The sequence below is a fragment of the Struthio camelus genome, chromosome 14 (assembly GCF_040807025.1).
Source record: "Struthio camelus isolate bStrCam1 chromosome 14, bStrCam1.hap1, whole genome shotgun sequence".
NCBI classification, from domain to species: domain Eukaryota; kingdom Metazoa; phylum Chordata; class Aves; order Struthioniformes; family Struthionidae; genus Struthio; species Struthio camelus.
The window spans coordinates 18,220,878-18,238,488 of record NC_090955.1 but is presented as its reverse complement, the minus strand read 5'-3'; the positions used below and the strand labels follow the sequence as shown (position 1 = coordinate 18,238,488).

At 41.5% G+C, this 17,611-nt stretch overlaps 1 protein-coding gene across 2 annotated transcripts in view; it reads right to left on the bottom strand.

Moving 5' to 3' along the window:
- Positions 1-5,533: 5,533 nt before the first annotated feature.
- FAM120A (family with sequence similarity 120 member A) overlaps positions 5,534-17,611 on the bottom strand; it is a 58,115-nt gene continuing 46,037 nt past the window's right edge. The window contains exons 14-18 of one of the 2 annotated variants that reach the window (XM_068906715.1): positions 16,834-17,017; positions 15,673-15,810; positions 14,012-14,153; positions 10,193-10,289; positions 5,534-7,431 (exon numbers count right to left, since the gene is read on the bottom strand). In XM_068906715.1, coding sequence (XP_068762816.1) covers positions 7,120-7,431; positions 10,193-10,289; positions 14,012-14,153; positions 15,673-15,810; positions 16,834-17,017 — 873 coding nt within the window. In that variant the 3' untranslated portion in view covers positions 5,534-7,119. The remainder of the gene's footprint in view (positions 7,432-10,192; positions 10,290-14,011; positions 14,154-15,672; positions 15,811-16,833; positions 17,018-17,611) is intronic. The other variant, XM_068906714.1, reaches the window with a different exon arrangement.

Genomic DNA, 17,611 nt, shown 5'->3' with positions numbered 1-17,611 from the left:
CCGTCAGCGCCGGCTCCTCCCCGCCGCGGTCCGGCTGTGCTAGGCAGCCCTCTTCAGGCTCTGCCAGCAAATGGAGCGTCTGAGCTGCTGGTATTTGCGTTCATTTAGATTTGAAGATGAAAACCTAAGGCTCGATACTCCAGCACATCCCTTCTCTTCCCTCTTTCGTGCATCCCCTGGTCGTCATCGCCCCTTTCTTAAGTCCTGAAGAAACTGAGCTTCCACCTTCTATAGCAACAGCCAACTTAGGACACATAACAGCTGTAAATCCAGATTAGCAGATCCAATAACCCCCCGGCAAATCACAATAATCTCAGTTACAACCGTGACCGAGCTGGCAGGCAGCGAGAGGGGCGGCAGGCTCCCGGTGCCAGCGCCCCCTGCACGGGTGCCCCCCGCGCGGAGGTGGGAGCAGCGCCGGCGAAGGGCATCCCCGAGGGCCCGGGAGATGGCAACAGCAATCCGCTCTACTCCCTCATCTCCTTCCCTGCAAGGGCTGCGCTTAATCCACTGTGCGGCATGTCCAAGCATCCCGAAGTCATTCACGAGCCCCCGGGAACAGCAGCCTAAATACACGAACGCACCCGTGCAAAGGTCGAGGGCCCGGCGGCAGCAAGGAGAAAAGCTGGTGGAAGAGGCTCGGTCCCACTTTCTGTCCATCACTGCTTGCTCCCAGAGTCTTCTGCTGCCTTTTGGGGGAAAAGTCAGATTGCCATCTCCCTGCCAAGCTGCAGGGCCCTGGGGAGCCGGCCGGCGGGCGCCTGCTGGGCGCAGCTCCGGGGCTGGGAGCACCTTCCCGCCTGCCGCGCCGGGCGACAGCTTTCAAAAGCGCTTTTTAGAAATGATTTGGGCCACGGTTACACAAGTAATGTGGCCACAGCGGAGCCTCGTGCAAAATGTTTTTATAAACATTGCAAGCATTTGTAAACAAGGTTTCATAACTTGATTTCTTTTGTTATTTTCAGCCAGCGCGCGCTGCCGTGCCGCCAGCTGCCTTCCGCCTCAGCCTAGTACAGTACCAGAGACCGAGGGGGGATCTGTGGGGAATGAAGCTCTTTCTGCCTTTCGCTTTGCAGTATTTCACCTGTCCTTGCAAGGCTCATTGGGGTCAGCTGCGTGGCACAACTTATCCAGAAAGATAATCTGCAACTAAATCTAGATCCAGTCCTGGTTTTATACACAGATGCGGTTTCCTATTGGCTTTATTGGTTGCTTGTTTATCTGGATGGGGCTGGGCAGTCAAAGCAGCTTCAGGCAGCACAAGCCAAAGGCAGAGCGGACACGGGCACCCCGGCACCCTCCGGGTCTCGCTCGTCCCGCTGACGGAGCAACCCCAGCCGCGCTGGGTGGCAGGGTAGCAGCACAAGCACGATTTTCCCAAATTTTGGGGTGAGCAGGGTTACAGACCGTAGCGGCTTGCGATGGGAATGGTTCAGCAGAACCCACCCAGGAGCCGGGCTCCTAACGCTAACGAACACGGAGAGCACCAACACTTCTGGCACTTCCCGGAGGCTCCGGAAATTGCAGCAGCGCCGCACGTCTGACACGGCGACCGACAGCCGCTGGCCGGAGCCCTGGGCACGCTGAGAGCAGGCCTGCCGGCAGTCGTCCCTCCGGCCGAATGAAACGGGACTGGAAGAGAGAAAAGAAGTCGCAAAGATCTAAATGCAACGCCAAGATCTGACCTCGCTGAGATCGGTGCTACCCCAAACCACCCGACCCAAACAGGCACCTTGTGAGCACGGAAAAGGGCAAAGAACGAGGCCTCACTCAACCACTACTCCTCTCAAAAACAAAAGCAGCGGGTGATAAAGCAAAAATGGCTATTTGGGAGCTGAACTCAACTAAAATCATGAGGTTTTTTCTGATCTAAAACTGAATAAAGGAGGAAAATAAGAGTGATCGCATCTCGGTCATCAGTGAACTTCACATTTATTGAGCCCTCCGCGCTGTGTTTTACTCGGGGATCCTGGGTCGGATCATTCGTTAGGAAGCAAAGGAAGTCAGAACTTCACCAAGGAAAAGAGAACTTCAAAGTGCTTATAACTTTCCTGTTTCTATTTGATCAGGGCCTGTTATAAAGCAGGTGATAGCGTGCAAACAAGTGATGATTAAATGTTAAGAGAAATATGACTTCTGCAGGGACACACAAAGCAAAAGGACATTTGCATTGAAAGATTCATTAGAAATGACACATAGGGATGCTCTTGGCGCTGCTCGGGGACCACTTCGCTTTCCCTGAAATGAATGGCAAACCTGCTGTTGACCACAGCACAGCCGACATTTTACCCTGATACACAAGGCAAACGTGAGGCCTTGAAAGGAAGAGGAAGGGGGAAGAGGAAGGGGGAAGAGGAAGGGGGAAGAGGAAGGGGGAAGAGGAAGGGGGAAGAGGAAGGGGGAAGAGGAAGGGGGAAGAGGAAGGGGGAAGAGGAAGGGGGAAGAGGAAGGGGGAAGAGGAAGGGGGAAGAGGAAGGGGGAAGGGGGAAGAGGAAGGGGGAAGAGGAAGGGGGAAGAGGAAGGGGGAAGGGGAAGGGGGTTCAGCCTGGCGCACCGTCTGCAGACGACCGAGCAGCCAGCGGCCACCCTGGCACCGAGGAACGGCGCAAGGGACTAATGACAGTTTAGCAGCAAACTGCCCCGAGCTCTGCGGAGCAGCTCTTGCAGGCGTTGCTCAGCGCTCACAGTACCGCTACGACAGCGATTTAACACGTCACACAGCGTGCCACAAAACGTCAGCTGTTATTATGCATATCGTATTGAGACAGGGCTGCACTAAACGCAGTGTTGGCCGGTGTTCGTGACCCCCCGGCCCTCTGCAGCCCCTCCTGCTTCGCTCCCGTCGTTCGTGCAGGCCCGCGTGAGCGGCCGCGCTGGGAGGCTCGCACGGCTGCAGACTGCCCGAGCCCCCCGTGCACCCGCCCCTCTCGTCTCTGCCTGGGCCGCCCCACCTGCGACGCAGCCCCGCACTTGCAGGGGCCGCAGCGCCAGCCCCCGCGGACGCCCATGCCCGGCCCCTGGCTGCCCCGGCGCGCTCGCTTGTGCCCAGGGCCCAGCTCCTCGGGCAGCCGGGCCCCCGTCTCCGCCTGCCTGTATTTCAAGACTCAGGAAAGGCTGCGTGTAAGAAAATGTGCTAAAAATGATTGACTGCAGCACACAGCTCGTTATTAGTTAACATAGCTAACACAGTGGCTGCAGCCAGCCCCAACCATCGCCTCCTCCCTGCAGCAAGGTGTCGTACGTAACTCGCTCCCTCAGCTTGGCTCTTGTTTTGGAGACGGCTAACGCGATTTCGGTCGCCCAGGCACCACCTTTATTCATACTGGTTTTCACTTAAAGAAATAATAAAATCCCTCACTCTTGGCTAGCTGTTCCAGACGCCGTACCCACAGGGGCATATTCAAAGACTTACAGAACAGGGAAAGGAGCTGGCTTCGTTCTTTACGCTCTGTGCCTAACATGGTTTATTTGGGGTCATTAATATGAAATCTTAAGGTAATACCTGAATAGCCTGCGTTTTGCGCCAAAATCCCGTTCCCAAGTTCTAGCGGTTATGCTGCCGTCTCAGTGCTTCACGCTCTGCGTAGGGAGTGCTAGCAGGGATCGATGCGGACAGGAGACGGGAGCGCCAGGGAAATCCAAGGCAGCAGCCTGAACGCCTCCCAGCTCAGGACAGACCTGCAGTGAAGCAGGAGTCCACAGAGCTGTTTCGGGACCTATACAGAACCTGTCTACACATGGGTACTAATTATTAAAAATATTAACTGCTTTAATTAACACATCAAAAAAGTTCACATAACGTAACGTATAACAACATATCTGCAGATGTATAAATTAAACTGAAAGACATTCTTCAGGAACACTAAATCCAGGTAACAACTGACAGCTTGGTAGGATCACTGATTCCAGAGTGAACTTAACTCTTTGGAAGAGGATTAAATTTGAAGTACTTCCTACTTCCTGCAGGAAGCTAATCAAGACTACTGCGTTTGTAGTAGAGAGACTAAAAAAACCCTTGGAGTGTCACTCCTCGGCCCCCACCTTGCCTGTGCCCCCAGTACACCGTGGGAGGACAGCATCTTTGTGTTGCTCCCACCAAATCAGTGCAGATTCACTACGTATCATTTATTTCCCCCCACCCTAATACATAGTCCACACTCAGCCCCCGAGCATCCCACCGCTAAGTTATCCACAACCCCTCGGGTAACTTCACTCACTCATGGTCGACCTGCCAGGTATTCTCAGTTGCTAACCTGTACATATGATTTGCAGAGAGAAAAAACAATTTCTGAAAAGCATAAAGGCATCACGTTATAAATGACTTCGTTTGGGCCAACGAAGTAGTTAATTTGCTGTACGTTCACATCTTAACTTCAGTCCAGCTTGCGTGGATGGCTTTTCGCATCTTGACTGCACAAGAAAAACTTTGCTGGCATAGCTGCATCAAGGAAAAGAGTGAAATCATTATACTTCCAGGAAGCACCACATTGGCGAAATCATCCACGTACATTACACCAAACTGTCGATACTGATTATTCCATGCAAATCACTGATTCACGCTACAACAGTAAAATACTGCTGGGAAAGAGGGCAATTGCTAACTCCTAACTTCACCAGAACAAGAGGCTGGATAATACCTCCGGAATAAACAGGCTCTGACATGGGAGGATAACAAACTATCAGCGCAGGGTGGAAGGGACACTATCCCCACAGAGCTCAACAGCAGGATCCCCAGCAAAGCTGCAGTTACACCAGCGAAACTGCTGCTCTCCAGCCTGTTACTTCTGGAGGGAGGGAGGAAGAGCGATTGCTGCAATTTGCACAAAACACAGCTGTGCTGCTATAAACTGCATCTATGCGAAGAGCCGAAGAGCGTGCAGAGCTGTTAACACCACTCACGTAGACACAACATGAGATCAAAAACGCTCAGGGCAAGACTGTTTTTAACAGTGTGTGTCAGGCACCAGAGTAAACAGATGAACACTGAGATAGAGACAGCAGACAATAAGGGTGTGCCTCGATAGAAAAGCCATCCTGATAGCAACTGCAGCACACACCTTTATAACTCCTCGTGCTATGTCAGTATAACCATTATGCAGAAAAAACACCTGCATAACTCAATGATTTCTTCTCAGCTAAGAGGAGCCGAGATACAGGCATTGCTGATCACCTTATATTTCAAATACAATGCTGACGCAGCACTGCAAGCATCCTTTTTTGGGTTTTTTTTTTTTTTGTGTTTTGTTTTTGCCCTTGTTATTTCAGTCAAATATTTGCATCATGTTAACCGTCTTGCATTTAGAAGTGGACATCTGAAGTAGCTGTATAAAACAAAAAAAGCACAAAGCATTCCTCTGATTAAGTGTGATATTCCCCAACGCTGGCAGTGTATGAGTTTGGTTGCGTTTTCTTTCTCCATCTCTTGGGAGGACATTATGTAGTCTGCTAACTCAATCAGTTTATTTGGGCATAGGAAAACTTTTATTTACAACATGTTAATTAAAAAAATACTTGACAAAAAAGGCATACAGTATTTTATACTAAAAGAATAAAGATTTTTATTAAGCACTGTAAGTTGCATTCAATAGCCTTCAAATACACCACACCACAATCCATCTACAACCAATCAAACCCAACAGTAGTTCATTCTTGCACAATCCATGAGTTGGGGCAGAACTCCCTTCAACTTACATTAAGATACCTACTTAGCTCTTGCGGGCAGGGAATGGGGAATTACACCTCATTTCTGATCACTAATGTGTGATGAAGAGCATCAGGAGAATTATATGAAAACGAATATAAAGAAATGATTCTGATTTTGAAGTACATTAAGTTTGGAAACACTAACAAAAACATCAAAATGATACAGGTATATTTGCTTATACTAAATTCTTGATGGGAAAGTTCTCAAGAACAAGCCATTTGTTTCCTGCTACAGAAGGGGGGTACTTTTTTTTTTTTGAAGATCAAAGCTTTTTTTTTTGTTTTTCACAGAATTTCATATTTGCTAATATGAAGGCATAAAACAGCAACAGAGAACAATAATGCATACAGCAATGAGTACACCAGGGTAACGTTGATATTCAAAACGGCTAGATAATTTTTTTTTTTTTAAGTTTTAGAATAAATGCAACAGAGGTCAATAATCACAAAATTTTAAGGTTAGAGCAAGATCAGTCAATGACTAAACATAGTTAACATCTTTTATAGGACTATTACTGATTATTAGCTTTTTGTTTTGCAAATGGGCACAGTACTTGTAAGAATGGAAGAAAGAGGACAATAACATGCATAATATTAACTACACACTTTAAAAATTATGAACCATGCAGAAGTTTAGCTCAAATAGTAGTACTAATGGTCTACGTCTGATTCAAAACCACATAGTTCATTGATCACGGATGCATGGTATTAGTCACAAAAAGTTTCAGAACACATTGTGTTTATTTTGAAAGGTCATTTGCATCTTCTATGATTTCAAGTTTATCTCCATTTAACTTGCTTGTAAAGTATGTATGATGTATATTTAAAATCAGCAGAACTGCAATATTACTCTATAATTTTTAGTTTCGATAGTTTGCACATTTTAACACAAAAGAACCACATCAACGGTGATGAAATTTAAGAAAGAAAACTGTGGTTGTGCCTTTTTCCCCCCATAATCATGAAATCAAAGCCTTAAAGAAAGCTTTATTGTGACACAGTAATGCAAAATCAAATATAATGGCATACATATGGTGCCAAGTACTAAAAATTATATTTTAAGCTATATATACTTAAAGACTGCCAAAATTTGTTTTCTTTATATTTCAAAAAACAAAACTACAAGCTTTTGTCATAACCAGTTTAAACTTTATGTATACTTCATTTTAAGTGCGGGAGTCAAATGCTCTTCATTCTCTTTCTTTTTTGTTTTATTGTAGCATTTTGACTACAACTGGTTAAAACTAAAAATGTGTTGTTTAAATCTCTGACATCAAAGAGGGATCCGAATTTCCAAAGTCCTCATTTTTCTCTTACGGAAAGGAAAAAATGTACGTAACTGTAGGCTCTCTTTCTTTCCAGATATTCCTAATCCTGACCCTTCCCAACATCCTTCACCCTCTATAAAAAATAAGTTTACTCTTCTTTTTTTAAGACAGTGGCCTCAAGAGTATCATCTTTATGGCAAACACTGTCTGCATTTAGTGCATTTAAGTGAGGATTTGTATTGCACATTTTAGAGTCATTACTCAAGGCACTTTCAGACTGATTGGAAGCCCTGATGTCTCCTGTATTCCCATTCATCTGGGAAGCTGGTTTTTCCTCATTCACAACTCCATTTTCAGCCAGGGATCCATCTGAAGACACAATTGAGGATTTAGATTCCTCTGATTTTGACTTAAGTTCTTTGGCTACTTCTTCTGCTGAAGCAGCATAAGGAGGTTTGCCCTAGTTTTTAAAAAAAGAAGAAAATTACTAAAGAACAACTGCTATATATTTGCAATCTGTTACAGTGACATTATTAATAGGCAGCATGCAGTGTGTGGAAGTAGTATCACAGGTGAACGCTGACTATTATATACTGCTGGCGTACAAAATTAACATCACAGGTTAGCACAGATGTGAAAGAATTTCAGTATTTCTGAGTGCTTTCTAGCCATGCTTCCTTATATTCCTTTGGTAAATTGCACTTTACACTCTGATAGTTATTTGTGAGCTAAGAGCTACATAAAAGCCTGGAAATACCAGAATGGAGAATTAATATTTAGCTTAACTGCTTCTTTGTTCATATACAATATAATTTAATGACATGATTACATATTATTCAAATACAAATCAAAACTTATTTTCAGACAATTATTAAAGAACTGCAAGAGTATAATGCAATCCTACCTATACTGATCTATATGCTTTTGAGATTAGGAAGGTGACTTCATATGAAAAGCATAGAGTAGAATCTTACAAGATTGACTATAGCAATAAAACCCAGAATTATGTAGCAACAGAACCTATAAGTAGCTCTTAAGTATCTGCAGCAATGAATCCTAGCATTCCAGAAACATATTAAGCTTTAAACAACAAAATAAAACAAGTAGGTTGGGTTGCTAAGAAGCAGCGTGGATATCTATCACACCGTTAACAAAGTCAAATACTAAGAAATGACTAAGATATGGACATCTTATATACCTCAAGCAGGAACACAGTTTCATAGTATAATAATCTCAACTTTGACATACTAGAAACAGCATGGTTAATTCTTTTCTGAATTGCTGAAGGATTTTGCAGGTGAAATACTTAAAAACTGTTATTCTCCAATACCAGCATCATACACTTTGTTTTTCAGGAAATCACAACATATGATTCTGTACTAACATTGCATAGGTATGTAACTAGCATATGAGGCTAATACGTACTTATCACAGGTATAAATGTATTTTTTAGGCTTTCCTACTAAGCGTTACGTTAAACACATGCTTTTCCTTCCAGAATCAAGAGTGAAAGATTTTATATTGTGAAGAAATAGGCATTTCTTTCGTATTTGATAAGTACAACCTGCTAGTTGCAATTAGATTCTCTAGCCTTTACTCATGTCGCCTCACAATTATAATCAATAAAGTAACTGGATTCTACAGAGAGGATCTTACTTGGTGTAAAAAGTGCATACTGGAGCCTGCACCCACGTAAGCATTCTTTCCTTAACTGCCTACGTTTGTAAGTACACTGCTGCCAGTTAATCTTAATTGGTTATTGAAATCTACCCTTCACGCATTAAGTTTCCCAAGTTCTCCCTTGCCACGTGCATCTGAATCCACATTTTGTTCCTTTTCCTGTAAAAGGAACAAACTATAAATTTGACTGATGGTGGTAAAATCTGATGAGCTCAGGACTAATCTACAGAAAATATCACCATTTATCTTTCTTCTCAATAGCTCAGGCTCAATTTTAGACCAAGTAACTTGTGACCCTATGTATTTACCATCCAGATTACATATAATTAATAAAAATATGAATGCCTAAACTTGCTGACTGTCTGTTAAGACTATCTGCCTAAAAGTATTATCTGAACTAGGTTTACATATGTAAAACTACAGTAAGCCTAACATATTTGGAAGCTCTTTCTCCAGGCTTCCTTGGTATCATGCACTGAAGTACTTGGAAATGAGATACCAAATAATTAACACAGTGCTTTCTCTTCTATTTAAAGTAAAAGATTTAAAGCTTCAAATACACAGGTAAATTTGCAGGTATCACACAAATCCACGTACACAGAAATTTAACAAGTAAGAGAAGTGATGTATTTATATTTTTACACCTGGAACACAGTGAGTTTTATTTGAAGCTACTAGTTTCTTCATTATCTAGCAGAGAACACTCCTCTTACTGTCTGATACCTGCAAACACTCCCCTACTCTTAGCTACTGATATCTATACAACAAATTGCAAAGCCATATGATATATTTATTGGGAAAGTTTCCCACCTATTTAACACCCAGTCGTCCATTACCCTGGGGACTTGCATTAACATTCAAAACTGCAGAGCAGCAAGAACAATGAAAAAGGGAGGAAAACATAACTCCGAAGCAACTGGCGCTTAATATGAAACACCACTTTGCTTCAGCTAGATTTAAACGATCCACGGGAAAGGCAAAAACTACGACCAACAGACTTTCAGATTTTTCATACATTGTTGCCCAAAATGAAGTTGTGCACTCACGGTGGCAAAGACTGGTCTTTTGTTTCCTAGAAGTTTAGGGTTAGCGCTTAGTTTTGGAGCTATGCAACAGCAACGATCCTTCTACTGCTGCTTCTTTTTTCTTCGTGAGATTGGACTGTGACCCCAGAACACAAACTGGGAAAGGGTGGGAGGGGGAATAAAAGCTGCCAATTTATTTCTGGTTTGTATTTCTCTCATTCTTCTAAATTCTCTCCTTTTCTCACAGCTAGTTAGAACTGTGTAGGTGCTGCCCTTACATCAAAATATATTTTTCAGCTTCTGTCTGTATGACTAAAGTTTGCTTATCACTGAGCTGGAACACTAGTCTGTCATCACCAGTTGTGCAGCCTACAGCTTCAACAAGTAGGCAATATCATTGCAAGAAACACTTCCATATTTTAAAGCTGTGCTGGTCAATGTTAGCTGGTCTGGAAGTCCATACTATACTAGCCAGTAAATCAGAGTGTTTTGAAGTCAAGCACACGGCTTTATTACCTGAATTGCTCCCTGGCTTTTATAACCTCTCCCATAGTACCTTCCACCTCTTCCAAAAGTTCTTATCACTGGAGTGGAAATAACTCCTCTAGGACGCCTGTAAGCATTGAGAAAAAGGAAGAAAGATAGATACACATAAAGCTTATTTAAAAGTACTTTAAATTTTATTTTGCTTAAAGATTTTTTTTAGCTTTATTGTCTAGTGACTAAAATCCGCCTTTCTTTAAAGGAGCAACGTAATTAGTCAATTCAGAATTACAGGGTTCTGCTACTTGCAAGTGTATAATTTATAACCAACCTTTTCTTTTCCTAGCAATAAAATGACAATTTCTATAACTCACTCTTAAAGAAGCAATAAACGAGGATTTTCAAGTTTTGCAAAATCATTTTTACAGTATCAACTTATCTTTACAGTCCTTCAAAAGAGATCAAAATAGGTTCACCTTAAAAAAAATGCACAAGCAATTTGAACCATTTATAAGCCAATTCCTTCTACTTAATACTTCTCATCAACCTCCATGCCAGACAGAGAAGAAATCAGATAAAAGTAAGGAAGGAAAAATACAAAATTGCTTTCGTTTTGATGGGAGAATACAAAGTGATCTAAGAACATGAGGAAAAAAATGGAGGCTTCAGGCACATCTGACTTGTGTAGCAATTTATCAAGTTTGGAACACTTTCAAATGGAGGCTTCCAACCAGGACACATCAGGTGGCAGCTTTTCTATTTGATTCAATAAAGATTAGATCAGACCAAAATAAACTTTCATTCAACTCAAACTATTTTAATGCAAACAATTGCAGAAACTTAACTTTCTTCATTATTATGTCAAGGTCTATTCTCACCTAAAAAATTGTTTTCATTTTCTCTACTGGAAATACCAACAGTAACAGATTGTTCTACTTTTCCTCCAAATCCACTGCCTGCTACCATGAGGTCACAGTGTCATGACTGACCCCTCTAAAGCTCACATAGAACAGCCAGATGGCGTTCAGATCCAGCTCTACATCCAGCACAGTTTCCAAGCTGCGTGGGCTGCAACTGCACAGTATGCCATTCTGGCAACAAATGACAGCTGCAATTCTCCAACCATATCTCATTTTCCATATAGCTAATGTCTCGTCACTCAACAATTCCCATATGCCAGCAAGGTCCATGTGAGCCAATTTTGCAAAAAACATCCTAAGTAGGAGTTAAGATTTTGCTTAGTGCTCCTACTTCCTGCTGCTGCTGCGCTGTAACAACTAAGGTTAAGTTGAACTGACTCAGTGGAGAAACACTGTTCCGTGCCGTGCAAGTCTCTTCACACACACTGCAAATCCCCACATTCAGCAATTAAATAATGGAATTTAAAAGAAAAAAGCAGACTAAAGAAGTGCATTTTACATTCAATTACTCTTGCTTCATCTAAAGATTACAACAAGGCTACTCTTTTCTTGACCTAATTATTTAAATGGTGAAAGTATACCCTTCAGGGAGCTAAATAATGGATTTTTCCAACTCAGACTCCTGTCACACCAGATATATTGTTGGATCAAAGCTAATGAAAGGCATATGATACAATGGTAAGAACACTAAGTTTAATGTTGCAAAGAGATATGAGAGAATGGTGTAGACAAACCTGACATGATCCTCTTTGCTGAAGCAGATAAAATAATGAAATAGAGGTGTGCAGAACTAGATGATAAAAGTACAGACAACAAAGCGTGCACTTTCCTACTAAATTGTTCTTTAGTAGCAAATAGCATCTACGGGCAAGGAATCCAATCTTTAAGACACCTGTTTTTAGATGGTACACTAACATTTGTGTGTTTTCCTATTTTATTTTTAGTATCGATTGACACTATCTCTGCCTGTGGTAGTTTTTTCCTTTGAGTAACTTTAATAACTCTACAGAATTTAACTCAACAGGATGTGACTGAGACAGGAAGGTCCGGCATTCAGAATTTTTCTGTCTTTTTGAGGTGACAACTTGCATACAAACCTAACTGCCCAAAGGTAGCACCTCTTGACAGAATGAAAATGTGACACGTTTTTATCTCTTAACACAAAAGCTACTATTGGAGAGCAGTATTTCTGTCATAAAGGTACTTACAGGAGCAATAACACCCTTTTAGTGATTTTACTGCTTCCTAGGTAAGGAAGGCTCTTAATTTAGGACTTGCCAGTGTTAGTTCCTTACTACTGATATTTTGCACAAACTCATGTGTTTGCTTCTTCAGAAAATGGAGAAATTGTTATTCAAATGAGTAAAGTCAATGGTATGTATAAATGTAAGACAGATCAGAGCCTAAAGGTGTCTCTAGATAATCATTCATGATGCTTCAGTCAAACAGCACCCTTGATTATGACAGTATAAATTATGTCGACCTTTTTCACAAACAGTACTGCAAACAGTGCATTCAGCTTAAGAAAAGAAGAAAGCTCTACAGTAGGCCGGATTCTGTTTTTAAGTTAGATCCTCGAACAGGAGAATTTATAACAACATACTAACCTCGTTTAAATGAGGAACAACGTTATTTTGTGCACTAAAACTGAAAAATAAGATTAAAATACCCAGAGGAGCCCAGTGCCTCATCAGATACCTTAGGTTAATCCACTGATATCTGCTGCTATTCCAGAAGAGCAGAGGTGTCCTAAGTCCTGCACCATCTCTGCTAACCTGTACAGTTCCCTTTGAACAGCTGTCTGAAGTGTCTAAAACAGCCCTAGATGCCAACATTTTGGCAACTGAATCTCATTTTAGAGTATAAAGTGTTCCTGACTAAATTGGCTCCCTTCAAAATGTCAGTTTTGTGCTTTCTTATACCAAGTCTATTTCCTGCTGCTGAACTTCGTTTCTGCTGTTCTTATATCTCCCTCTCCTGGTCCCATTCTTGCAGGACTTTAGGTCCCGTCATTTCCTCACTCAGTCCACAAGACAGGCATTCAAACAGTTAACGCTGAGTTTAGCGTCCAGCTTTAGAGTGCATGCTTGATGAAATTAATGGATAGAGAGGAATTTGCACAGCTCAGACCTACTCCTTCAGACTGCTTCCTGGCTCTAGATGACATGAATATACCTTCTGTACTCCATTCCTTTAACACAGTTAAAGGCAGACATAATACATGAATCACATGGCAACTTTGGGAGTTGTCTACTAGAACAGATACAACCTAATTAAGGATGATAGACAGTTCTGTAATGCACAGAACAGTACCCTTCTGGAAAAATATAATCGTAAAAAATGTAAAGCTCTAGATATTTTTATGACAAAGAATTTATTTGTTAGAAATGTTGTGCACTTTAATTTCAGCAGTAGTGAAATGAAATGAAATGGCTGAAGAAATAAGTATTCATTTAAGCATATCTCCCACCATGACAGTAGTAGAGAACTGTTAAACCTGTAAGTGTCCTTTAGTTGTTTTCAGTTTTAGAGAAGATTTATAAAATGAAGTTACTCAAAAATTTATCATACTTTGTTATAAGTATTCTAGCATAACCAAGAAAATAATAAAGCATGGTGATAGTTTTGATCGTGTAAAATATATTTATTGACTTCCTGTAAGGGAAAGGCCCTCAGGCCACTTCCTCAGGCAAAATGATTCATATACATGTCAGATTCAGAATCTGATTTTTTTTTTCCATATAAAAAGGTTTATAGTCATCTGAATAACTCATTTAATACATTTTAAAATGAACAGAAATGGTTTCTCAGAAATACTCAGCAGGTATAATATACCTAATGCATCCCAAAATGCACTGCATGCAATTTCTAATGCCCTACTTCTCCCAGTTCTTCTTCCATTCCAATCATAAATTCTACAAGTTGCACTTACCCTCTCGCTGGTCCTCCAACAGAAACGACCTGCAGAGGAAACGGCCCTCTACCCCCTCGTCCACGTCTGCTTCCAGCCCAATGGCCGACTACAGTGCCGGCAATTTCAAGTTTCCCTCCCTGAGAAGGAATAGGTTGGACTCCTGCACATAAAAGCAAAACCAAAACTTGATATTCACAATCATAACATGAAAGTTACTAATGAACGAAAAACATGTTCCCTCAGATTTTTGACAGGTACGGTTTGGCCATTCAGAAGAATTACAGCTCCAAGAGCCTTCTTATTCCTCCTTCTTTTTTAAAATATATATGAATTCTGAATCGGACAATGATTACATGACAGCTTCAGTTTCACTAATTAAAAATACATGTTAGATCAGCGTTAAGAAACTGAAGTGAAATTTCACAAGCTATCTGAAGATTATTTCTTACTACATTCTTAATGGAGAAAATTTTTAATAGTTTAAAATCACTTTTTATTGAACACCAAACATGAGCATAAGACACAAAGGTTATCATTTCTGTGAACAACTTATTAGGCAGAACACCTGTATTAATGCTAAGTTGTTATAAGTACACACCGTTTAAACTGATCTCTGTGTAAAAGGTATCTTTACGCTTTCCCTCTCCCAAGAAAGCGGTAAAAATCTTAATTGTCCAAAACAATTGTCCAAAACAACAAACGTAACTGCTATTCAAGTTGTTCATATCTTTTTTTTTTTTTTGCCCTTAAAAAAAACACTAGGGCATAATAGATATTTCAAGAAACCTAGGTAAGCACAATTGAGCCAGATGTTATGGTAAGACTGTCAGCACTAAAAGGGTTACAAAACATAGCATTTATGCAGCCGTGATTAGTCTTCAAATGTTAATATACTAGGGACTAAATTACTGATTAAATTCAGAAAGCTTCATACTTCTCTGTGCTAGCCTTTCAGCTTCAAATGCATATTGTCTACAGTGGCAACATTATTCACATAACAAAGCATTAGAGGTATGTTCACTCTTAGAATAAAAGCTCAGAGGCCAGAAAGAACAGCTAAATATATGGAAAAATTCCACCCTAAATGTGCAATGAGAATTAACAGTTTTCTACTGTCCTGCCTCATATAAGAGAAAAGCAAGGACCACACACAAAAAAAAAAAAAAAAAAAAAGAATCTTATGCCTATGTCCACACTGACGTGACAGCAGTGAAGAATGGGTTAGCAGTAACACAAAAGTCAAGAAGTCAAGAATTTCCATAGTGAGTCATTTTTCCAAAAAGCTCAATTGTCCTCAAGTTTTAGAAAATAATTGTTAATACATTCAAGCAAAGTTCACTTGACTACAGAGCTCATCCTACCATTTTAAAGCACCGAAGACAGAACGTCCCATTAAATTTTAAAACTATTCTGTATTTGAACAAGGATTTTCTAGGCATGTAAGAGACAGGTTGACACTGAGACCAGTTTGCCAAAGGGACCTAGGGAAAAGACTCTAGAAGAGCAGAGCAGACAGTAAGTGATTTTATAGCAACCTGAGAAGGCTCGAGAAGAACGAGAGCTGGAGACAGTTAGGGAGAAGGGAAAACCGGCAGTCAGTAGATAAGCCTCAGACCAAACTGTAAAGTGAAGGAAGCTGTTGCCAGAAGCTCTAAGAAAAGGGTTTTGGGTATAATTACCGCCCTGAAACTTGCTAGTCCTGTTGCTGTCATTGCCAGAGAAGGCTCCGGAGTGTCCTGCAGCTGCTGCCACCCGGAAGGCCCGGTAAGCGCCTGTTGCTACTGTTTCCCCATAAGGGCCTCCGAAGCCATAGACTCCTGTTAGACCCAGGGTAAAGAAAGACAGGGGAAAAGCTGTGAGGGGGCCAGGCAGGTGGGAGTTCCCCTAACACAGAAGCTGCTGCCACCGTCCTACTAGAGTCAACAGCCACTGCTGCCCTTCTGCACGTTAGGCAGGAGAAGCCGGCAGGCTCAGCAGCAAGGGGAACGCAGCAACACGGAAACCCCCCTGGCCCAGGCAGAAGTTACGTAGGAGCACATCACCACCTCGGAGAAAGCCCTACCCAAAGATTTTCTGCAGTCTTAGTGCGTGAGGAGGGGTCCCTTATCCACAATAGCAGGCCTTGGGTTTGGAAGGGGTATCCTACCTTGTATGGTATAATTAGCATTGAAATGCTTGCAGCAACTTTTGGCTATAAGCTTCAATGGCTACAGTGGTGGCACCCCAAGAACGTCTTACTCTGAATGTCCAATATTATCATATGTATAGTTCCCTGTATCCGGGGGCATGACTACGAGCAAGGAAATAAATCTAGAAACAGCCTGGAACGGTTTATTCAGTGATCTCCAGTACTTACACTAAAGGGTGCCAATAGTTAAATGACTGTAGCAAAATAAAGAGGGATGGGAAGAAGGAAAGGTTGCCTTCAACCTTGAGAGTTAAACTATGTCCATTAATTAAGGCAATCTTAATATTTATAAACATAAACATTTTGAAGCAAAATACAGTGCAAATAAGAGCCTTGTCATATCATTCAGTGTCGAGCAGTTCCTCTTTTTTACTTTTCATACAATAGTAGTAAAACTATTTTGATCTGGCACAGCTACTAAAAATCCTGATGGAAATATGCAGCAATACAACACATTCTGTATTGCTAGGCTATCACTAATAAAAATAACCACAAAATGCAGTGACTGGCACACGACATCACATGCTAACCACTTATTTTCATGTATTTTTCCTATGAAATTGAACAAGCAAATCAGTTCACAGTTTTAGCATGGGAAAGACAAGATAACACTTCATACCAATGTGTATCACACTGCTGTCCCATCACTTACCAGCAAAGCCTCTCCCCCTGCCCTGAGGTGGTGGGACTGGCCCAAAGTGTCGAGGATACATAGAAGCTGGATAGAAAGGCATGGCAGGTGGAGGAGGGAAAGGGAGAGGATGGTTCTGCCTGGAGAAATTTAATCCTTCTAGGATGCTCTGACGCATCTTTTCAACCTTGGCTGCCTGCTCAGCCTATGAATAAAGAGAAGGTGACAAACAGATGTTAAAATTCTCATTTCAATTGTGTAAATTATATTTACACAATAGATTCAGAGGCAAGCAAAAGAACGTAGATAGGTAGTGAAAATAACTTTCCTAAAGCTAGTTAGTTATTCATAAAATAAATGCTAGTTCATAAAGCTAGTTGTTTAAATGACAATAATCTGTCTTGCCTACCTAATAATAGTTCAACAATATTCTAATTGTTCACAAGAAAATCCTTATGTATGAGTAGAGAGATGGGAGTATGAATACTGAGACAGTTTAGAGGCTGATAACACAGAAAGAATTTGCAACAAATCAAAAGGGTTCTTCCAGAAAGGAACTGAGCAAGCTTATTCTAGTCTCTTAAACACTTAATACAGCCCTCTACTTCAAGCAAAATAAACATCACAAGCCTGGACTGCAAAGCAAAACCTATGTAAACAGGCTAAAGCAAGTCTAGAGGTTAACAAGCCTGAGTGTGACCACAGCCATCATCATTACTTTATCTATAATCAGTTTCCCTGGAGTCAGAAGTAAGAACAGGCTAAGTCTAAGTTGTTTTGGTGAAGGATTTCACACCTC